Source organism: Chaetodon auriga, chromosome 1 (genome assembly GCF_051107435.1).
Source record: "Chaetodon auriga isolate fChaAug3 chromosome 1, fChaAug3.hap1, whole genome shotgun sequence".
Lineage (NCBI taxonomy): Eukaryota > Metazoa > Chordata > Actinopteri > Chaetodontiformes > Chaetodontidae > Chaetodon > Chaetodon auriga.
The window spans coordinates 5618304-5643059 of NC_135074.1; the positions used below are offsets into that span (position 1 = coordinate 5618304).

General features: G+C 43.5%; 2 protein-coding genes across 6 annotated transcripts in view; one reads left to right on the forward strand and one right to left on the reverse strand.

The window, feature by feature from the left end:
* dpy19l3 (dpy-19 like C-mannosyltransferase 3) overlaps positions 1-12371 on the forward strand; it is a 55404-nt gene extending 43033 nt beyond the window's left edge. For all 5 annotated transcript variants that reach the window (XM_076734847.1, XM_076734760.1, XM_076734500.1 and 2 more), the window contains exons 18-19: positions 5648-5806; positions 7788-12371. In XM_076734847.1, the coding sequence (XP_076590962.1) occupies positions 5648-5806; positions 7788-7991 (363 nt within the window). In that variant the 3' untranslated portion in view covers positions 7992-12371. The remainder of the gene's footprint in view (positions 1-5647; positions 5807-7787) is intronic.
* Positions 12372-12419: 48 nt separating this feature from the next.
* Positions 12420-24756, reverse strand: part of LOC143323213 (neural-cadherin) — a 305557-nt gene continuing 293220 nt past the window's right edge. Inside the window, exons 36-37 of the mRNA XM_076734978.1 lie at positions 17557-17711; positions 12420-15851 (exon numbers count right to left, since the gene is read on the reverse strand). Of these exons, the coding sequence (XP_076591093.1) occupies positions 15249-15851; positions 17557-17711 (758 nt within the window). The 3' untranslated portion in view covers positions 12420-15248. The remainder of the gene's footprint in view (positions 15852-17556; positions 17712-24756) is intronic.

Consider the following 24756-nt stretch of genomic DNA (forward strand, 5'->3'; position numbering starts at 1 on the left):
TTCGAGCTGGAATATAACTTTTGACCAGAAAACAGCAAAAGTAAGACATACTTTATGATTTAGTGAAGTTTTTTTCTTCTACTCTTTGGCTGCCAGCTCACCGAGTTTCCGTTGCGCAGTGAGGAGGCAGACATCGTCATGATCAGCTTGTGATATCAGCTTGTGTGGTTTGCGTGAAGTGGTGAAATCAGCAGACGCTCTTTTCGTCTACGCTGTTTTCATCTTTTGTTACATGCGCATATAATTTGTTGGGGTATGAATTATGTTTCCTTTGGGTGGCAATGCTTGGTAGAGGCTTTTAGCTGAGTTTCTCCCCGTCATTCTGATATGCTACAAGTTAGGATTGGTGCTTCCTAGCGTGAGCATTGACCGTCTGAACTGCGCACATCTCGCTGCCCCCTGTCCAGGCGGTGCTCATACTGAACAGGTTAATTGGTACAAGTCGGGGACTGTAACTTGGCTGAAGTATTTTCTGCTCGGTATTTCATACCTGGGATCTAACGTGTTGATCATCTGCCTGAAGCTTCTTTTTCTACAGTGTTAAGCAGACCCATGTCTTTGGCTAGGTGGATAGTGATAGAGTTTGTAATCTCGATCCATCGTTTGCTTTTTCTGTCGTAGGGAGTCCCTCTAGCAAACGCACCTTGAAGTGACATTTGGCTCGATTTTTCCTTTTCTCTTCTCCTGTTACCTGCTGATGTGGAGGGCACTGATCTTAACTTCATACATTCTTGATATTCCAAGACATGCTTGCAACTAAGGTGGTGGAGCAAATGGCTCGTGATGCCACCTCCTGTGACAACTTTAGCCCGACAACACCCAAAAAAACAACAGACACGGCTTCTCTTTTTGGCACACGTCATCGTGTTCTACTGGTTCTGCAGCTTCAATTTCGGAACTTTCAACGTCTATCCCATCCATCTTCACTGTAACGTAACACCAGAGCACTACAGTTTACCCTCACCACGCCCCATACAATGCATGTTTAGAAGCACAACACTGAAAACGGTCCGTCTGAAACAGTGTCGCACGGCGCAGCGTTCCGAACGTTGTGTAATCACATACACCGGTGTGGCGATATATCAAAAATTCATATCATAACAAGAATACACACCGGTATCCGGTGTGAACCAGCAGACCGCCCAGCCCTAAGAGTAAGTGTGTAAGAAATGTATTAGACAGTATGCTTATCTGCTCCAATGTAAGCACTTACTCTCAAAGGCTTCACCTTGATCTACTGTGGTTTGTATTGTACCTTGTGTGTATGATGTCCGTACAAATGAGTAAATGCAAAAAAAAAAAAAAGAAAAAAAAGGAATCATGCCTGGCTAACTAGCTTGCTTGGCTACTTCCTAAAGTCACTCAGTTATTTACAATGCCAGGAAGCACATCATTAGCTGAATCCATTCTTTGGTGGACTCATGGACGTGTTGAGAAAAACCCTGTTCATGACTGGCACATCCACAGTGTCGTATTTTCTGATTGTGTGGAATCTAATCATCTAATCATCTCCTTGTTGCTGTTAGCGGCTAGGCTATCGCTAGCAGCTCTGTTCTGCTTTTCATTGGATTTTTCAATATTACATATGAAGCCATCAAGTGCACATTCATGGAACTAACCTTAGCTTCATCAGCTAGCTAGCTGTAACTGTTCTTCAATCACAGCTTCACCATTAGAAATAAGAAAGCTGCTCTGTCTGAAATCAAGGAACCGTTGTTTCAAAAATGACTCATCATTTGAGTCGTAAACGTACAACAGTACAAGAACGGGTGGTGAAGCAGAGATGCCAGATGGACAGCTACTGTCCTCTCAGACTCCACAAAGATGAATTCCATCAAATATAACTGTGTAATGGCATGATGTTTGTAACTGGCTGGTAGTTTCCATTCATTTGGCGACGTGACCATGGTGGCATTGGAGGAGAGTGTGGTAGGGATTGGTTTTTGGGCTCATTTTGACCACTGGAGTGGCGTTTCTATCTTTTGGCTGCAATCTTTTGTCCTCAAGCATTCAGTGGACAGGCCGCCTAAAGGACAACCGATGTGTGACAGCTCCGACTGCCAAGGTTGCTATGATTTCTGCTTTCCTCCAGACCCTCTCCTTTCTGCTCCCATCTCTGTATTCATGGTGCCATAAACCCTGAAAAACCACAAATTTTCACCCAAGCTGAAACATTTTCAACTGCAGCAGATGTACTTCTACTCTGTCTCCGCCTGAATTTTTGGTGCCCAGAGCAAAATTTCTTGTTTGTCTCTGTTCTCATATTTCTATTGGCTTTGTTGCAACTACACAGCCTGTAAATATTACTTTGTGCCCTAAAAATGCAATTGAGCAGCAGCATTCACTACTTGTTTGTGGTCAGCTGAGGTGTATGGACAGTGGATATGATCTCAGATCTGTTCCTTCTGTTCACAAGAACATTTTCATTCCTCACTTTAACTTTTTGACCTGAATGCTATATCAACCCCCGTCCCTCACTCAGAAGAAGACCAAGTCAAAGCTCCTCTGCTGTAGTAACTGGAACAGGTTTTAAGTCTACCTACACATTATTTAATGCCTTTTTTTGTCCTCGGTTGCCATTATATTGTAGTAATATACAAGCTGTAGATATTATTTGGGGACTGGAATGGAAGTCAGAATGTTCTGCCTTTTTTCCAGTACTTGCTGTAACTCTAATGACAGCCTTTGTCCTCCACATAGAAATCTACAGCTGAAACCACATCGCCTCACCCACCCATGTCACTCAACTCCCTGCTAATGTCTTGCGTGAGAAAGCAGAGAATTGTCTGTAAATGAGGGCCAGTGACCTGCAGTGATTGTGTGGCTGAATATGGGATCAGATGCACTGAGTACAATGTGCATCCATTAAGTCGGACTGAATAGCAGCAGAAGAAAAATGGAGCCTAAAAACGCTGCGCTCCGGTAAAGGAGAGATGAATGGTGGCGCTTGCACTTAAGTGCATCTTATTAATGTATGTGATGTATGAAATACAGTCGAAGAGCATTGTTTTTGTTTTCTGCTAATGGGGATGCAAAAGGTTTCTATGTCAGTCATGGAGGAAACCACTTTTCACACCCAGCAGAGTAAATTAAATGTTTCCATTTGATTCTGTTTATTTTACAAATGACATGATTTATTATGGCTCGTTCAGACAGGAGGCAGGAGCTTGGCGGTTCACACCACAAGTGCAAGCTTTCCCTATGTGTGTGTGTGTGTGTGTGTTTAGACACACCTGACAAATATGTGTAATAAGTACATAATTTAAAAAACACAGTCACAGACAGCAGAGACGCTCTGTCTAATAAATGTAGTGTTTGGGCAGATTTTCAGGAGAGCAGCGAGGAGAGGGCCAATCAATGGAGAATCAGAAGGCTTGGCAAGCATGGGATGCATATTTCATCATTTATCAGAATCAGATCGTTTCTATCATAGACAATACACTGTATCATTGACATCATTTCTAATAGATTGTCAGGGTGTTTTTCTTGCCAGATTCAGACAAAATACAGCCGACACTGAAACTCTTGCTGCAGATAGCCAGCCAGCTGCGGGTGTGCACGCTGTGGTGCCTCCTGTCTGAACAGCCCAACTGGTTATCGCAGGTGCTGAAAGGCAGCAGGCAGCGCTTCCTCCTCCTGTCTGCACCCGGTGTTAAATGTCATGAAACTGTTTTCAAACCCAGATATTTTTTTTCCTCTCGTTGCACCGTGCCGTCATTGGATTTTTCTTCCCTTTGACCTTCACATGCCCCGTTGTCCTTACATCTTCAGCCTTTATGTCACCCTGATATTGACTGGATTCTAAGGATTTGAAACAGAAAACTCCACATCCAAAACACTGAGCGCAAAAAGTGATTCAGGTTGAAAAACTGGCTGGAAACACAACCGCACACAACGGATGGAAAACACTGGAGCAAGTTATCTCAACTGTTATTTGTTCTGCTTCGGAATTCTGTGTGGGTCTTCTTCACAATGAGCAGACAGTAATGTGTGGATCATCTCTTGGGTAGTCGAGCCTATGTTTTGCCTCCCAGCGGGAAGTCGGCCATGCTGAGCTGCTGGCGAGGCCTGAGCTTAGCGTGGAGCTCATTAATGATCCACAACGCTGGTGCAGAGCTTCTGGACAGTGAGTGTGTGCATGTGTGGTATTGAGGAGGAAAACTGTGTAAATGCATTTTCAAACATTTGTAAGAACCTTAATGATGTTTCCAGCTCTTTTGTGGGCTTGTCACTACAAACTAATTCATTAGTGGACATAGACTGCAGTTATTCTTGTTAGCTATATGCTTCTTTTTTTTCCCCTCCTTTCTGAATTAATTCACATACCCAACAGCCATACATTCTGCGTTGGAAGCAACCGTTCAGCCTCAAGTGCATTTGTGTGAAAATGGGTCATAAATATGTTGTTTCATTTTCAAAGGTCTATGCTAAAACAGTGGGTCAGTGGAGTTTATTTTTTAGCAAACCTGTCTCAAACAAGATGAAATGCTGCTTTTGTTGGGGACGATTTTCAGCGGCTGATTAATACACGTTTGGTGCGACAGCAAGTTTTCCCAGCAGCAGGACAGTGTCTGTGGGTTCGACTCAAAATAAACTACTTTGTGTGTGCAAATGGCCATGAAGTCAAATGTCACCCAGTGCAGCGGTGTGGCTTGTAGATGTGTTTTTGATGGGACAACATTGAAGCTCTATGGCACAGAGGAATAACATACGGTATATATCAGGCTTTGATGCTGTACACACACACTCAGCTTACTGTTGGTTTGGGACTTTTCGTTTGATTTGTGGACAATTAGAAACATGTAGAATGTCACTAAACACCAAACTGAGGCCCACAATATAAAAACATGTGAGTGACCTGTGCAGGTAACAAGTTTGAGCATGGACTGCAAAATCATTCATCCACCTGTAGTTTTTACTGTCATACATGTTAGCTGGAGATTTGGACATTATCCTGAAAACAGCAATTCTTAAAAGAAAAAAAAAGGAAATAAAGTAGTTTAAAAATGTGGTATTTTAAGCAGTAATGCACAAACCCAGACATTTTTTTTTCATTCCTTTGTGGGTGTTTGTGAGGGCATGATATAATGCATGAATTTCTCACTCTCAGATCTTGGATATTCTAATAAAATGGCACTAGTCCATAGTGCACTGTACAGGGAATCACAGTCACACCCAAGATCATCATTTGGTGTGTGAACATGCATGCGTCACTTCATTTATTTAAACCTAAAGCCTGTTCTTCCAGTGCTCATGGGCTGCACAGTGCGTCCCTGTAAATGTGTGTAATGGTGAAAAACTGCTAAATGGTTTTCTGGAGTCGGAGATCTGTTACGTTAAACACTTTTGTTTTTGTTCTCCCTCTGATTTTGTTTCACTCGTAATTGTTTTTCTTCAGATTCTTTCAGTAAACACATCATAATTGAATCTAAAACAACTTTCATCAAAACTGTAATTCAGAAAATAAATGTGGCTGGTAATTGAGTTCCAGGAGAGAAGTTTTCTCCCACCAACAATGCTGGTGTTAAATTATGAAGCCAGATGATCTTTAGGCCAAAAAAAAGCAATCAAAAATCCACAAAAGCCAAATCTAATTCCATTCTGTGTGTGTGTGTGTGTGTGTGTGTGTGTGTGTGTGTGTGAGCAGGTGTATCAGGTGTATGCTCGACGCTCCCCGGAGGAAGTCTATAGCATCCTGAGGGCCGCCGGGGCCGACTACGTGGTGCTGGAAAACAGCATCTGTTACGAGCGGAGGCACAGGCGAGGCTGCAGACTGCGGGACCTGCTCGACCTGGCCAACGGACATGTGGGTGGCATTTATTTAACATGACTCACCGTGTGTGTGTGTGTGTGTGTGTGTGTGTGTGTGTGTGTGTGTGAAGCAGACCCCTCTGCCAGCTCCTGTGACTTGGCGAAAGCTCTCAGCTTCCACAAAGATCAATAGTCTCACTTCTCATCTGCACGTCACTGTCTCTCACTCTCTGACTGTCGCGCTCTCTCTCATGCCCCTCACCCCTCCCTCCCTCCCTCCCTCTCCTCAGTTTGATGTTGAATGCTGTGCGCTGGCTATTTGGATTACCAGAGGCGAGACAAGCTTCAGTCTGGCTGTCTTGCTCAGTGTGGTGTAAGACACATGAAACGCAGTCAGTGTGGCTGTGTGTGTGTGTGTGTGTGTGTGTGTGTGTGTGTGTGTGTGTGTGTGTGTGTGTGTGTGTGACAGTACACGTCACGCAGCAAACACAACTTCTGACATGTCGACAGCTTTATTGAAGGAACACTGGGTTTACTCCTGTCTGTCCTTTTCTTTTTCTCTTACTTTCTTTTGTTTTACTGTTTTGTTTTTTCACAACCCTGATTCCAAAAAAAGGAAGGCTGTGTTAACATAAATAAAAACTGAAGGCGACGATTTGCAGACGAGCTGAGTTCACTGGCAGTCTTACGAACTCTTCCTGAGCTCATGTAGTAACATCCGTTATCCAATCATGTGTTCACAAAGTGGTGAACCTCGCTCCATCCTCGCTTGAGAACAACTGAGTCTTTCCAGGATGCTCCTTTCATACCCAATCATGATACTATCACCTGTTACCAATGAACCTGTTTACCCGTGGAATGTTCCAAACAGGTGTTTTTGGAGCATTCCACATCTTTCCCAGTCTTTAGTTGCGCCTGTCTGAACTTGTTTGAAACATGTTGCTGCTTTAAATTCAGAATAAGCAGATATTTACAAAAATCAATGAAGGTAAAATGTTGAATCTTTATGCTGTTTTCAGTTGAGTGTACGTCAAAAAGGATCAGCAAATGATCACATCCTGTTTTAGTTATGTTTACATGGCATCCCAACCTTCCTTTAAGTTGCGACTACCAGAGAATATTTGCACTACATTTTTTAAATAATATCACCTTGTGCTCCTCTTTTAGTCAATCCTTTAACAAAGTCCCTGCAGCTCACCTGCCCTGTCTTTGAGACTGAAATGGAAATAACAGTTGAAACCGTCGATTTGAATTCTCTCCAACGTTCTCCTGCTGTCTCTCTTCTAACAGCAACAGGTGTTGTTGTTTTTATGTATTTTATGTGTTTACTTTAAGGGTTCTTTCCTGAGTAGTTGTATTTGAAAATGAAATGACTCCAACAGCTTCTGATTTCTAATATTCAAGGCCAAAGCTTAAAGGCCACATGAGGCTTTTAAAGTCCCTGAAAACATCTTTTGAAATCTTAATCTTCCTCTATAATATCAAATATTCATGAATAAATAAGCTACAATCAATTAAAGTTCGGAGGGGAAAAAGGATCCTTTAATACTGATGATCAGCATCTTGTTCATGTGTTTGTTCTTTGTGACGCTGATGAGTTATATGTAGGATTATTCTTTAAATACAAGCCCAAATAACCGTTTTCTAGTGTCTACGTCCAGTTTCTACTCAATCCATCAAGCCAGAATCTCTGTGCAGTTCAAGTCCCTGGAGTCCCTCTTTAGAGCCAGCATCTTTACATTTGATGCTAAAATAATTTGCCATGTTAGACATTCTTTCAAATTCAAAACAGCGAGCAGATGTTTTAGCAATTTGGCCATAAAAAATAAATAAATAAGGAAAATCCTGCAGGAGTTGCTGCTGGATCCAGCTGGCAGGAATGCAAAGTGGAATCAGAGGCTGTTAGAGGCTGTCCATCACCCTGCTGCTGATTTATCTGCAGTAACTATATCTCAGATGCGTTGATGATGCATTGATTAACACGCCGACTTTGTTGTTGCTGCTGCCGCTGACGCGCTCGTCCTCTGTACCATCAGATCATGGATGGACCGGGAGAGAATGATCCGGACCTCGTCTCTGCCTCCCACCCTCGATTTTGTGAGGCCATCAAGACGGACACAGCGGCCTACGCCTCTCTGTTCACCAGAACGTTCCAGAACAAAACCTTCCACGTGTACCGGGTCAAGAAGAAACGCAAGAAAAGTGCCAGGAGCTCATCAGAGCCCAGCGCAGCTCAGTAGCAAGAACAGAAAGAGGCCAGAGGGGAGAGAGGCAGAGCAGAGGAAGAGATAAAAGCACTGAATCCTCAGTGTTCCTCAGCCTCCTCTCTGCACTGTGCCCAGCTGTGATCATGCCCATTATTTTTTTAACACATGGCTCTGTGAACTGTGGTGTTAGGGCAGTGGGCTGGTTCAGGCTTGGGGCTGCATTGTTTTAGTTAGTGGAGTGTGGAAGCACCTATAGGGGTCCTGCTTTGGGCTGCTCTGTCTCCACCCGCCCTGCCCGCCCTCCTCCCAGCTCTCACTGGTGCAGATGAGCAAACACAAACAACTATCAGACCTCCAAGCTGGGTCTGGAACACCACAAGCAGCCACTATTAATTTAGTTTCAGCTGAAGTAGTCCGTGTCATTCCTTCACAGCATCGTGAAATGAACAATATTCTATTCATTGCTACTTACTAATACTTTGAATTATTGTTTTCTCTTTCATGCAGAGTAGGTGTGATGTTCAGTAGCGTTTATTAAATCTGCTCATCATGAATCCTTAAACACAGAATATTACATGTCTGCTGTTAAGCTCTTCAGTGCCAAATAAGGAGAGAGAAGATTAGTGGAAACATTTTTTCAAATCCAACTCTAATTGAAAGTTTTCTGAACTTTTATGAGCATTACATGTTTTTGTTAACACTGCAGTTGTGACACATCAGTGATAAAGGGGATAAAAGGTAGATGTTAGTAGACACGAGGCATCAAATAATAACGTGCACACTGCCAGTGAGTTTTGAATGTTCTACATTTGAACGGTGTTGATTAAAAATGAAGCAATGGTCTCTTTGTAAATACCACGAGGAATAAAACCATGGAAGACGTCAAGTGCATTGAGAAATGTTCTGAATTGTTACTTTGACAAAACGGCTTTAGTCAAGGTGCACTTAATTACCTTTGAGCTGCATTAGTGGCTGACCTCAGCTGTCATGGAAAGAAATGTGCTTGCATTCAGCCTCAGTAGCTGTTAAAGCTTGGTCTCGCCAGACAGTGGCAAAATCAATCTGCATGTCCTTGTGAAATATTTGGTTGTAGAAACTTGGTGCTTTAGGAACTTCTGGAGGGGTTAGTTGGTGAACGAGACCACCGTAGCTGGCGGGCTACCAACTAACGCGCCAGCTAGCCGAGACGTGCAAGCGCTAGTCAGCCACAGTAGCCCCCAGAGTATCCCTGTGTTTTTCCTGTACTGTGATGGGCCGTTTTGTTGGTGGGATTGAACATAATTTCATTCAATAAAGAGTTTATTAAAGAGAGAAAAATGAGCTTGTCAAGAAGCTTGCTTGGTTGCCAATGAGACAATTTTCCAGTTTACTCAAAAGATGTTATAGCACTGACTGCAAACCACCTCCTTATTTAAGCAGACGAAGGAGGTTCAATAGAAGTGGACGGTACCACACCGCTCTTCAGCTACAAGACCTTCCTCTGGTTTGAACCCTGCACCTCTCCACTCCCCCAAAGGTCACCACTGGCTTGCTGTTGGTTACAGATGTGTGGCTCAAAGTTCAACAGAGTGAAGCTGAAAAATTCACATGGATTAACTCCATCCCTGTAAGCGAATCCACAGATCAAGACCAATTTTGTGCAGCTTTCATGCATCCATCACAGCCTGCTGAAAGTGCTGTGGATGGAAAAGCTCCATGTCCATGAGAACAGAGCACACTGCGTCCCCCGATGAAGACCATGTATTATAGTTGAAAGCTCCAGAAAAAAAACTGGAACTTGAGTTGGGATTTGTTGTTAAAACAGTCGCAGGAGGAGAATCGTTGCAGGGTGGGGTCTTACTCAGCTGTGGTGTCTGTGGGAATAAGTAGGACCATTAGCTTAACTCAGCCTGGTCTCAGACCAGTTAGCACTTTTTAGTAAGGCACATTTGGCTCCACAGTGATAGATGTTATCAATTACCCCTGAAAACAAAAACAAATAATTTAGTTAGTTTCGATTCCCGCCCTGGTGGAAACCGCTTCCACTGGTGCTTCAGTGTGTTTTTGCTGTAAAACTGAGGTCAAAGCTGCTACCAAGTGGTATTTGTGACAGTGTTGTTGTTGTTGTTGTTGTTGTTGTTGTTTTTTGTGCTCGCTGTTGGCTCTGTGATTCTCATCAGCAGCAGCCTCAACCACTGTCTCCTCTCCCTCTCTCTCTCTCTCTCTCTCTCTCTCTCACACACACACACACACACACACACAGCCACAAACACACATGAATAATGTAAGTGGCGAGGAAATTGCAGCAGGGTGACAACGATGCTGATTCCCCGCCGCAATCCAAAATAGTTTGTGAGAGAGAGGGGGCCAACACTTGCATATCAAACCGAGGCTTTGTGGTTGGGAAAGAAGGTGGGGAGGAGCAGGAGTGGGGAGGACAGAAGAGACTCATGTTTAAACAGCAGCAGAGGATAGATGAGAGCGCTAGAAAGCATGGCTTCACAATGACCCCAACCTCTTCCTCATTTCCCTTTTCTTCGTTTGAAAAACGGGAAAGCCGAGCAGAGGAGGTGATAGAGAGGCTGGAGCTGTCTGTAATTATGGGTTGGCCAGTCAGGCTTTCCTGCCACAGTGAGCAGTTATGTGCGTATGACACACACACACACACGCACACATTTCCCCCTCACTCCCTCATCGCACTCTGCCTATATTTGTACACTTGTTAATAAGGACCTCCGTCTTTGATAATCCACACTCTCGCAGATGCATGAACGCTGTTGCTTGGCGTCTGAAAACATGTTGTTCGTTAACTGCGCAGCCTCATTGTAATGCATACCAAAGGGATCAGTGCAGAACACCAGCCCTTGCCCCCCCCCACCACCCCCCCGCCTTCATATTGGATGCTTAATTTAGGAGATGTCTGATTGCTTTATTTGAGAGTGAAGTGATTCCATTATGTTTGCCTAATCAGAGTGTACTAATGTCATTTTTTTTTTCCCCGCATTCTTAATTTCCATACATATTGGGATTAGTAGCTCATGTGGAGGCGCACCATCTGCCTATGCTTTTCTTTATGAAAGGAAGAAGATTTGAAAAAAGCCATTAACTTGCACGCACATATAGAATTCAGCTCGGCACTCCATTTAGGCTCGTTTTCAAGGAACTGGTCGATGTTGCTGAAACAAAAAACAAGTTTGCCGTGGATGAACAGTTTGAGCAGAGAGAGAGAGATGAAGGGGGGGGGGGGGCTGGTCTGATCCGAATCTGTATCTGTATTCTTCAAATTGAAACAATTTTCTTATACACTACATGGCCAAAAAAATGTGGACACCCTGTCATAACACGTTGATAAAACGTTCTGTGGACTGCCCCTCGTGCTGATTGGATTAGCTCATTAGCTGTTTAATTGGAGATGTCTTTCCTCGCCTCTGAGCACCTCCAGGACTTCTCATTCATGTTGACGCCATGATGTTTTCACCTAACTCTTTTGTCGTCCTTCTGTTTTAGGATATTAGGTTTGAACACTCCTCTCTGCATCTTGCACCATGGTTTAATCTCTTGAATGTTGAATGTTTCTAATGCGAATCTGGGGTAAATGCTAGTTTGGGTCAATATATCTTTCAGCTTAATTGTGGTTTTGATCCATGTTTGAGGATCTTCGATCCTGAAGCGTGGTTCAAAATCCAAATTTACTCTTAATTTCACTATTTAGATAATTGGATTTTATGATGAACTGCAGTTATGAAGCATGTGGCAGTCTTACACAAACCACATTCTCTGGATGTATCCAAGCAGATGACCCCACTGAGCCAGTGCCATGTCAATACATTGAACCTATTGATGACTATGAAACGTCCACATGGAGAAAAACGGTGGGAATAATGTGTGAAGTGGAAACACTATATACTGCACACTCAATGGCACTTCAGAGGTGATTGACAGCCAGCATGTAGGCCACTCTTGAGTACACACTGAGATAAATGCAAAGAAGTGGTGCTCCTTAAAGGCTGCATAATTGCTGAAGAGAAGCTCGTGTCCCTGAACATCATCATCTTCAGCACAAGTACTGTTTCATTTTACCAATAAGGACATCTGCCAATAGTGAAACCATCTGCTTCTGAGTTGGTTTGAAAGAGGAACGCCGTGTTGTGTCAGTGCCTTTGGTCATTTTTCTCCATTTTGCTCGTTCTTTTTCCCAAGAATCCACTAACATGTAGTACGGCTGGGTTTTCTACTGCGGGACATTTTACATATCCACAAACATCTGAACAAGTAGACGTTTGTTCAGCAGTTGAAATTGCTCTCAGCGTATATTAGTGGAAGAGATATGTGAGATACCTGAGTCGAGTGGAACTCTTTTCCAATGCCAGTGTTAGATTTTAGACACCTCATGTTCAATGGCAGTATGATCAATAAAAGTGTTTTTTTCAACAATGTAAATTCCTTGTTTGTCATTATGTGAGGCCAGATCCTCCATTTCTTTTATTTCTCCACTTTCATTTTTAGACGCAGTCACAATTCGGCAGTCACTGGTGCAAATAGATGAATTTATTGAGAAAAAAAAAGATCAAAGCAAATACAAAACACATAACTGTCCAAAGCTCAACTCATCACCGTCATGATGATTAAAAAAAAGATATGTTTGGTTTGATTTTTTTTTCTCAGAAGCTGCACATTTTAAACCCACCTTTTCTTGACAAAAGCAATAACTGTTATTAATCTATCTTTGTATTTACAAATGAGGTAAAAACATTAACTTTGTTCACAACATGTCTGCACCCAGAACACAACATTTAAGAAGCCATTATATGGTACAAATGAATGGTGGTGGGAAGTGAGTCGCTGCTCCTTACAGCTGCAGAGAGAAGTGAAGCATGAAGCGTCTTCATTCACCGCTCTGCCTGGCTCAGGCTCAGCCCTGCTCTACGGAGGAATAAAAAACAAGCATCCCTCTCTAGGAAACCCCCACTGCTGGAAAAAAAAGAAGAAAAGCCTGTGTGTCTTATTTCAGGCATCATCCCACAGCGTACTGCACCCTCACCTGACCGCCAAGTCTCTTATTTTTAAAAGCAGCATTGTTGCCTCCGCCTTTCACAAAATAGCATGTTTCTGGAAAGCCGCAATCTGGGAACTGACTCCTCTCATCCTTTTTGAAAGTACCCGCAATCCTTTGGTTTTTTCCAGCATGACAGCAAGCCATCAGGTCCTATTAGGATTAGTGGCCTGACGTGTTTTCACACACTCCTACCCTTTAACTGCTCTGTGCCGACAGGCTCGGCTCTGCCAGCGTGAAGACGAATAAAAAGAGCACAGTGAGGTGCTGCTGCTACTTCTATACATGCCTGAAATGTCAGGTGAAGCCAGGCTGGCTTTTTGGAGGATTAGATGGAGAGGGAGGAGGGGCAGGGTGAGGACGTATGACTTTTGTATTTATGTCATTTGCAACTAACTGCTTCTGCAGAAAACCATTACTCCCAGCATGTCCCCCCCCTCTCTGCGGCTCTCTGCAGAGCGACGGAGCTTCATGGTGCACGGGTGGCACATTTCACCACAGACCCAGGCGCTTGATTCGATGGCTCCTCTCTGCCTCCCTTGCTCATTTGCTCTCTGATTCCACCATCTACCCTGTAATCATTGCTCTTATCAAAGGTGAGAAGAACAGGTCCTCTCCAGACTCCTCTTCCCCATCGCTGCTCTTCATTGTTCTTCGCCTTTCGTTCTTTCTCGACAAATTGGTCTCACTGGTTCAAAAACAGCAGGGAGTATTTTCTTTCCCTTTTGTAGAGGGGGGAAAAAGATCCATCAACCTGATATGACGAGCCAAATCAGAGGAACACTTGCCACTGTGCTGACAATTCACAACTAGGATAATAACGGCAGTTATTTCCCTGCAATTTTCTATCGGTCCATTTTCCCGCAATCACAATTAGGCCTATCACACTGTTTCAGCTGAGAGTGTGCAGTAATTTAGCAAGGGGCAATGGGTAAATGTGTGTGTGAATTGCGTATATAGCAGAGGTACCACAGCTCAGGACTCCATATATGAATAATCATTCTAAATCCCCTTCACCCTCCCGCTTCTCCTCCTCTTCCTGTTTGTATTTGTTGAGTAGTCACCTTGGAAAGCCATTTGACATTGTTTGTATTCTACCAAGCAATCGTCTGTTAATATAGTCTCACGCAGCCACCACATTTGGTATGCCTGAGGAAGAGCGTACGCAAAACAGAGCAACGGAGCAAGTATTTCCTTCTTCCCTCAGTCCGCACGTCCGCTCCCATTTCTTTATTACAAAGCTGTTTGGATTTTTGTGCACCCTCCCTCGGGTGAGGAGGAACGAGCGGCGGAGGAGTGCAAATGAGAATAGGAAATCACACAAAGACGAGGGCGCAGTAGTAAGTAGAAAGCTTGATGTCTTACAACCCACAGAGCGTTGAAACTTGAAACACCCAACCAATACAGAATTACTCAACCCAGCGAAAGACACATTACCAAAAAAATCCAAAATAAATCTCACCCTACAACCCAGTGATGGTCAAAGCACTTTTTTCTCATACAAACATTGACAGAAGCTGTGTACAGCCAGGCAGCGAGAACACAATGTGTCCACCATATAATGAATTCCAGACTCTGTTTTACGTTTATGGGCTACTCAGTATGATCCCTCTCATCTTCACTGTCTTCTCATGTAATGTGGGATATATAGAATCTAAGAGTCCTTTGTTTCTTTGCAAAGTATTAATTCAGCAGCAAGTTGCTAAAAAATACATTTTATGTGGCATTGATTTGCTCAGGTAGATAAAAAAAAAAAACCTTGCCAAAACATTTTCATTTCACATTTTCACACTCATCCAGAGCAGCTCACAGTGAGTGTTCGAAAATAGAGGAAATTTGGGGTCTTAGTGGTTTTGACTGGAACAGATTTTTCCGACAGTGAAGCTAAGCTCCATCATGATGAGTAGCCCAGGTAGAGCGTGATGTTCTGAAGCCTTTAACCTGACTGGCAGGTTTGATAACGTCTGCTCCAGAAAGTCTGCAAAATTGTCATCCAAGGTAGGGAGTACAGAGCGACGGGCTCTTTTCGCAGGGACACTTTCATCTGTCTGTTAGGCCACCATGTTGATTGACGGGGCTCATCATCCAGTAAATACAACACCTTCTGTGTCAGTTGTCAGTGAGCGAGGGATGTGGAGCGAGCCTCTCCGTCAGTCAGTCTCTCGCTGCTTTCCCACCTCGGCGGCTGCAAAGCGTCTGCTAATTGATTGTTGCAGGACAGCCCGTTATCAGGGTCCCATCAGTGTGTGTGTCTGAGCTCAGAGGTCGCTGGCCTCAGCTCGCTCGTACAGCGCCCGCAGCTTCTCAAAGCGAGGCCCCCACTCCCCGAGCGTCTCCTCCCTCCTCCCCTCTCCTCCCCCGTCTACGACGCTCCCCCCGTCCAGCCCTGCTGAGCTGAAAGAGCTGAGGGAGCCGGCTGGCGACCCCCCTCCCTCAGTGGAGAAGACCTGCAGGGAGTCGAAAGGCCCCGTGTCCGGATGCTGGTCAGCATCACGTATAATCTCGCACAGGTAGCGGGCCAGGTCCTGGCTGGAGAAGGACAGGGAGCGGCGTGCCAGCTGGGAGGGGCGGGCCTGACCCTGGGCTGGGAGTCTGGTGGGGGGGATGTCCCTACGGAGGCTGGTGGTGGTGGTGGCGGTGGAGGAGGTGGAAGCTGCTGAGGGCGGCAGGGTGGTGGAGCTGGCGGTGCGGCTTAGGGGGTCCAGCGGCTGGGCGGAGGGTGGGGCGGGGGGCGCCTGGTGGAGGAGGTGGTGGTGGTGTGTAGGAGGAGGGTGGTGCAAGGCTCTGGAACGGCAGTACTGCACCGACTGGGCTGGGCTCGGCTGGAGAGACTTCTGCAGCTCCGCCATGTCATAGGCATTCTGGACACACACGCACACACAAACCAGCACATCGACACACACACGGACAAGGCAGAGGAGAGAAGTGCCAGTTAGCACTGAATCCATACGAAAGGACAGATAAGAGCAAAGAGAAGAGCGAGCGCAGTGAAAGAAAGTTTTGGGGACAGAGATGAGACAGAAAAAATGAAATGAAATGTGACAGAGAGAGGGCAGAAAAATGAAGAGAGAGCAGAAAAACAATCAGCTGTCCCCATTACGTTTACTGTGGATGTTCCACCTATTTAAGTTTCCAATCTATCTCCATTTATTGTCTCATAGAAGTCACAGTAATTTTGAGCGTCTGTGTGTGTGTGTGTGTGTGTGTGTGTGTGTGTGCGTGTGTCAGACCAGAAGATAAAAAATGCAAGTGGAGGTGATTCAGGAAGGAGATGAGGGGCGTCTCTTTCTATGGTCTCTCATGTGCAGTGGTGGAGCTGCCGTTACCTTCGCAATGAATGTGATTCCACCAAAACTGTAACCACGGCAGTAGAGATGAAAAACGGAGGGATACAGAAGAAGAAGAAGAAAAGATTCGCGTGGAGGAGGTGTGGGTCGCTTTGTAAAACTGATTATGTGATGAGTGGAAAGTGCTGTTTTTATTCCCCCAGAGAGCCTTCAAACAAGACTCATGAGAATTAACTGCAGCAGCTGCTCTGCTGACGGGGATCAGGACTGTGTGTGTGTGTGTGTGTGTGTGTGCGTGCATTTGTGTGTGCATGTGTGTGTGTTAACTGCAGGTGATTAACAGTAGAGAGGACAATACCTTCAGGGTTTTGGGGTACTGACAAGGTGTAACAACAATCTCTGTATGCAAGTCTTTTCTCTCTGTCTGTGTATGTGTGTGTGTGTGTGTGTGTGTGTATGTATGTGTGTGTGTGTGTGTGTGTGTGTGTTTTGCGACATAGCAGCCACATGCATTTGTTTCGATCAAAGCTGTGATATTATGCAAGCTCTTAAGTACTGTTGAGTGCTTGTGGGTTACAGTGGCTGTTGGAGAGGGGAGATAAGGATTTTGTGTGGGCCTAATTAAAACGCTAGCACACACACACACACACACACGCACACACATAAACACCCCTCCACATATTTCCATCACTTTTGGGGACATTACATGGACTTAAATTCATGATTACTTACCCTAACCACAACCACTACTCACCTAACCCTAATCCTTACCCTAACCTTAACTTTAACCTCAACACAAGCCATCACCCTGAAATTTAATGATTTAAGCTATGGGGACTTTCGTCCTGAAGGAAGGCGAGTCCCCACAGTGTGACTGTGTAAACAGATTAATGTCCCCACAGCAGGAGTAATACACATCCACACACACACACATCCACACACACACACACACACACACACACACACACAAATTGAATTGACTGAATCCACTTGAAAACTGCTGCCTTGCATCCACAGCTAAGCTCTTCCACATTGAAAGATCTTAAAATTATGCAGCTGAAAACATTTCACCTTCATGCAACCACACAAAAGTACAGTGCAATAGTTGTTTAATAGCAAGTATCACATTAAACATGCTAGTCATGTGTTCCTGAGTGTTAGAGTGCTTCTCTGTAAAACTGAGTGTATCCCCACAAGAGGTGTCTCTGTAACATCATTTGTTGGCTTTACCACACAGGAGATGACAGAACATGCACGTGTGTGTGTCTGAGTGGCGTACCTGGTCCTCCTCCCCGCCTCCCTCCTCGTCATAGTTGAGGACATTCTCTCGGATGTCCTCCCAGCCGTCATGGTGGGCGGAGACGTGGTAAACGCCCTCCTTCAGCCCTTTGTAGCTCCTCCAGCGAGTGTAGAGGAAAATGCCCAGCAGCAGCACTGGAGTTAAGACAGACAGTGGAGGCTCGTCAGTGCACACATTAACATTACAAACCCACCCATTAAGATCCTTCAGCCAATTAAGGTGCAGCCCCTCAGGGAGGTGCTGTTTGATGGAGCTGGCTTTGAGCATCGTTTGCCAAAGAAAAAAAAAAAAAAAGTGAGCTGAAAAGTGATTCAGCTGACCATGATGCTTCATTGACAAAACATCTTGTGTTGAGAGCAAACAGAGCTTCACACCATATCGGGCTAACATGACGCACTAATACAGCACACTCACACAAGACCTAAATGTACATTCACACGAGTATTTAGGCTTTGCTTTAATACATCTTAGTCTTGTGTAATTTATGTTTTGAGATTCATCTTCCCTAGAATGATCACTACATTTAATCTTTTGAATTTTGTGGGAAAAAAATGTGTTCATTAATCCATAATTCAAAGAATTTACTTGCATTTATTTATTTAATGTATCATTCATACAGCTCATTCAGTAGCTCCATACATATTAAGTGCTTTAATTGAGGGAAAAAAATGAATTTCATATTTCATAATTTGCTCAGCATTTGCATCCATCCAAGGGACTTTTCATCATCATTACATTTTTCCTGTCCAGCTCATAATTCTCTTAAACATAATTTCCATCATTCTGGTCACAATAATTCCCCCGAGATAACAGTGGAATATATTCATACATGCTTGCCAGATGGTTTTGGTCAAAACGTTGCATAAGATCACATCGGTTAAAGGTTTCACTTGATGTTTCCCCTCTATCATGTTGATCACTTATTAAATATTGAATTAGATAGCATCGTATCAAAGCCTCACATGACTGGCCTGACTGGCCAGTATCAGATGTCAAATGAAAGAAGACTTCTTACATTGAGCTATTTTACATGCAGATTAAAATGATGGGTCACTTTCTCATTCTTACATGTGCCAATATGTCCGTGGTAAGAGGTAATTATAACTGCTGATTACATGACAGGCCCTGCAAGCATAGAGAATGCTTTAGATGATGGCCACTGCAGGCTGTGCAGACGGTGTTTGGTCGTAGATTACAAGAGATTCAAAGAATATTAACGATGCCCTGGCCAACAGAGGCACAGATAATTAGCACACTGCACTGTATGCTCCCACTGACTTTTGACAGCTTTGTGAATTGTCTGCATTTAACAAGGATATTCTGAAAGATTCCAGGAGATGTTAACATTAATTAAAAAATGTATATGAGAGAATCACTTTCAGTTTCACTTCATGGTAACTGTGGAGGTGATATAACTTAAGTAAAACCAGATTGTAGGCAGCATTTGCACACCTGCGCGCGCGCACACACACACACACACACACACACACACGCACACTTCTATAAATCTGCATGCATTTCCTACTGAAGCGTTCTTGTGACCTTTTCAGATGTCTAACAAATCCCCTGCGCCTTGCCTCAACCCCGTCACCTCTTGCCTTAGTTAACACTTCACAATTCACTTTTTATAATAAGCTGCTTTACACCCACACAAACCCTCACTGTTTCACTTGGCTATTAATGTTTTTTCACTTCAATTCAGCTGTGCTTTTTTCTCAAGTCAAACAACGGAATCAAAAGCACTTTCTTCATGCAAAGGGAGAAACATGTAGAAACTGGAGTGCAACGTCGAGATAATATTTAATAATTTACAACCCTGTTACGTCATTAATTGAGCCTGACTGAATTATTTTCTGAGTCATATGCTGTCTTCAAGCCTCTTTTTGCAAAGACTGTATATAGGGGAGCTGTGATTAATCCCATTTGAGAGCAGCAGTGATCACATACCACAGACGATTTTAACTGGCAGCACTATAAATACCCTGGCTGCTCAAATCTTATTAATCTGAGGAAAGACATCACCGTGTAAAATCTGTGATCTTAAACATTTCAAACATATCTTTTGAACACATGCTGCTCCTTCCTCTCCTCCATCAACTCCTGCCTTTTCTCTTTAACCCACATGTCCTTCTCCTACATCACAACTAAAACTCAGCAGCCAATCCATCATGTAAGCATACCACAAACCGGCACTGAAACTCCCTGTGAAATCAGAACACCCCATTAAACAGCCCACCTTCGGACAACTCTGTAAGAGCAAATCCACTCGGCCAGAAACCAGCTGCACAGCACGGCGGGAAAAATCAATATTCATTTACTGTCAACTTGTTCCCCACACCACAACTCCAGTGTCTGGCAGATTTATCAGATGAAATTGTTTCAACAGATTCACTCTTTCATTTTTAGAGCAGTATTGTGGCTTTTAATGGCAGTGAACAAGAAGGCAAAAAAACTGCAAGGAAACTGAAAGACTTTTGTTGTGTCAGGAGACACATGGAGACAGGAGACAGATTGCTGCAGAATGGCCTTGATGTTCGTCAGGCAGTGAATTGGGAAAAACAAGGTCACAGGTTGAGTCCCCTGGCCTGACTGCAGTGGTGTTCATTGTGGTCGGTGCTGTGGGGAGCCCCGAGCTTCCCAAAGACATAGAATAAACAGCAGGTGGTCCAACAGCCCGGAGGTTCCCAAAGCCTATGACAATGTGAGGCCTGGTCTAAGAATGAGAGCATCAAGCAACAGTCCTCTGACAGAATGAGATAATGACGGAAAAATAATTTACTGGAAAAGAGTCTTTCAACTTCCCATCAACAGTGCACAACACCAAACACTGGAAAGAAGTAATAACTAGTGCTTTTACAGATAAGTCACAACTTCAGATGATACAAAAGGTTCCCTGTGGAGTTTCTATTTTTATCACCTTCAGTGCTATAAAGCAAAGTCTTGATGAGTAACACTACATGTAACAGCACACGCATAACGCAATAAACATTTCTGTTGGCAGTTTCAAGCTGCTCCACCGATAGACAGTTGCTGGTGATAACACAGCAAGCAATTAACCAGAAAACAGCAGGGAAAAGAGGACGGAGTGAGCGAGCCAACTTCACTCGGACATTTCATTAGCTGTGACTGTTTCCAAGTATGCTAGCTGAAAGATAACTCTGGTTTATTGCAGCTTGGGTCTGATACTCGTAGTTTTGGCCCTCATTCCATTAAAAATGCATTCCCTAAGATAATTGCTGGCTTCTAGGAAGGCAGTGATATTGCTGATAGAGAACTCTGGAAGCAGATGATCATAACAAGACACAAGTTAACCAAATTAGCATTTTTTGAGAAGTTAATGATTTGAAGTTAGGGGGTGTGTTAGCTGGCTGTGTACATATTGATCCTACTAGCTACCTAGCTGTTAACTATCATCAGCCTGTCATTGATGTCTCCCCTTTGACGCGTTTTCTGGTTTAAATCTGTTTCTTTCCATCGTTTTATCTCATTTTATTGTTGGGTATTTCATTCTTTTATTGGACATCTTTTTGTTTCATCTTTACAAAGCACGTTGCAACTGGTGGATAAATAAACTTTATTATTAGTAATACTTCAAAACTTCAAAAGTCTCTCCAGACTCTGCTTCCTTTTTTTCAATCGGTGAGAGAACATTCAGCAAAATAGGCAGGATGTGATGTGAATAGAGGCGTACAGAGACATCTGATCTTGAGCTGCTGTGAGGACGACTGTACTATACAGAGTGGATCGATATCGTCTGTGCATTAGCGTGGACTATATGAGGCGGGAAATGCAGCCCGCAGATAGACTGAAGCAAAGAAACCGCAAATATAAGAGGTCTGTTACTGCTTGGTGTATGGTGGTGGAGTTTATGTCTTCATGTGTTTACACTTGCTTCCTGCTGCTCCCATCTGCTGAGCAGCGTGTGTGTGTTTTATGAAGAGGTGGCTAGTGTGATATCCATGGGGAAGTGAGCAAGGAAGCTGGAGGTCAGGGCGTACAAGATGGATCTGCTCTGTTCAAAGGCTCTCTCTGGAGGGCAAACAGAGAAATGGAGAATTTGATCAGTATTTCTGACTGTGTGTGTGTGTGTGTGTGTGTGTGTGTGTGTGTGTGAGAGAGAGAGAGAGAGAGAGAGAGAGAGAGAAAGAGAGAGAGAGTGAGGAGTAAGCCTGAAAAGAGAGATTATGTGTTTATTTGTTTACACTGCCTCCAAGGTCCTGTAGTCTCTTTGACCATCACTCTTTTTTTTGTTTAACTTTCTCACTCCCCCTGCTTAACTCACACACCTGCCTTACACTCACCCTCCCTCTGTCTAACAGTCTATAACTATTTTCTTTTTCGTGGCCTTTAACAACAATCGCTACGATAGGTCAAACCCCAAAGCTACTCCTGATCTCCAGCAGATGCCTTGGGCTATCTGCACCACACTAGATATTACACATGCTCCTCAAAGCCTCTCTAACCGGTTCACTTCCAAATTGCTCCAGTCATAGAAAGAACTGGAACTGAATGAACTGATACTGAGGGAATGCATCCCAATTCCCATTTACTTTTGCAGGCATTGTCAACCGCTAAAAGGAAAGTGTCTCAAGAATGAAAAGACAGACGGAACTTTAACTTCCTCCTGAGGCCTCTCAAAAGCTCTGCCCTGCCTCTAAGACTGGATGCACAGTGCTGCTATCTGATGAGCAGGCAAATCCATTGTACCTTGAGCAGTTCAAATGGTGCTGAATGTGTGTGTGTGTAATAAGATTTCCAGTCAGACAATCAATATTCAAGCTGCCCTGCAATGAGATCAGTGTCTATGAGTACATCAACACAAGTCAATAATATAGTATTGATTTTAGCCTCATCAAGTTATAATTCTGTTTACTGCAGCCATCTGTCTCTACACACTCAATTTATCACCACTCTTCTTCTTGCTGCTCTCTCTCGCGCTATGGCTTGACCAATATAGTTTTTTCAAGGCCAGTACCAATATTTTGCTAATAACCTTGTCTAAAACTTTGTCGGAGTAATGAGGTTTTCACTGATTTCTACCTTCAAATGAAGACGTCTATAAGAAAATCATAGGGCTGAACAAAAACAACTCACTGATTGCTTGCAGGTGTTGAGTTCCTCTCCAGCTCACACACTGTTCAGGAACACACTTCCCCTCAATTGCAGTAGCAGAAGTCTTCCCGCACTGACTATTTTCATGCCAAAAAACTGAAAGTAAATGAGTCCCCAAAGTTTTAAGTCGTGTCATTCATTCAGCTCACGGTGCAGTAAAACTCTCCATGGAAACCTAATATAATACTTAATCCAAGGACAATATCTGTCCAATATATCTGTTCTCGTCCTTCCACTCTATCGGCTGTTGTCCCTGTCTTTTCTTCTCTCCATTGGTCTTGTTATTGATCTAATGGTGTACTTTCTTCAACACACTGCTCCTCCTTCTCTTGTAAAGATATCGTGAATAGCGGCACACTTCACTCCAGCTGTATCTCAGCCACACGTCCTGAGTCACTGAAGTTTGTTATTGTCGAGTTCAGGTGTAAATCCACCTCCAACAGCATGTGGGATTTCAGATTGTCCGAAGCAGTTATGGAGGCGATCCAGAGACATTTAGCCACATTACTGTTTAAATAGAAATGCAATGAGTGTCCAGTCCACAAACAGGAACTGCAGAGATGAACAGTCAATGGATGGCTGAAGTTTTAAAGAATATACTGTCAGCAGTACAACAGGATGACATAATATACACTGGGTAGTTAATTCTCTATTCTTATAGCTGCTAACAAATGAAATGTATGTGATACAGGTCGCTCGAAGTGACAAACCTACAGAGAATTAGCACAGACTACTCAGTTTGGAGCATTTTAGCAATTCCAGCTCAGAGTTTTAGTTTTACAGCCCCCAACTTTACTGTTTGGTTCACTTTCACTATTCTCACCAGCACTGTTTCCAGCAGCAGCAGCAGCAGAAAAAAAATGCACTCAATATTATCTACCAAGTACCACACAGCAAACAAGTTTGCAACCAGCTGAGAAAGAGGAGCATTTAGCATCTAAGGGCGAGATATTCCCCAAAGGAGTTAGCGGAGACCAAAATCAGAGCTTAAAGGAGAGTAAGACTAGTCATGTGGCCAGACACACATCTCTAAGTGAATCCTAATGTTGAGTTTACAGGATGTGTAAAAAAAAAAAAAAAAGCCAACTGTTTGCAGACATGTCCGCAATATAAGATGTTAATGTCAATTATGTAATTATAGAATACATAAAATACATAAAATACATAAAAAAGCCGGATATCAACTATCAGAGGTGTATGGATTCAGTATGAGAAGTGTTGTTCTAGATGAAACAAAGGCAATCGGGGCATTTCTATGCATAGATCATACTGCAGGCTGCCAAAGACCAAGAGACCAGATTCATCTTCCATTCATGATGGAGGTGATGGACATTTTCAACAAGATAAAGATACCTGTCATCACGCAATAATGATCGAGCAGCTGTATGAAAAACATTGACATGAAATAACATTAATTAAGCGGCCAGGAAAAGCCTCTGATATCAATCCAACTGCATCATACCACGTGCAGAGAGAAGAATTCGCCCATTGACCGTGGGCAGTTGAGCACTAGCAGAGTTTCCATCCACCAGAGTATAATATTGAAAAACACACAATGCATTCTCGATATATCTTTCAATTAGCTCTGCATCATATTTATGTGCTGGTAAGACATAATTACAGCCTCAGTTGTATTCCAATCTATATGTGAAAAATGGAAGTTCTCACTATACTGACGTGTGATTCTAGTGAATAATTTCCAGTGAGAAACATGCTGTCATCACTTAGAGACTATTCTTACCGAGGAGTAGAGAGGACTGATAGAGAGCTTCATCACATGGTAAAACAACCGTCACACGAAGCTCAATATCAGCCGAACCAATGAGCTTGTGGTGGACCACTGCTGCATGTCTGTCAGTGTGAGAAGTCAGACTCCTTGTATGTGTTCACATGCTTGGCTAATGAAGCTGATTATGATAGAACATGAAGTTGTAGCCATGCAACCCCACAGCTAGAATAAATACTGCCATTTGGAAGTTTCTGCAAAGCACAGTTATGTTAAAACTTAACATAAGAATGTCCTGAGGTTTTGTTGAAAACACCCAGTCTAGTCACCACAAAGACAGC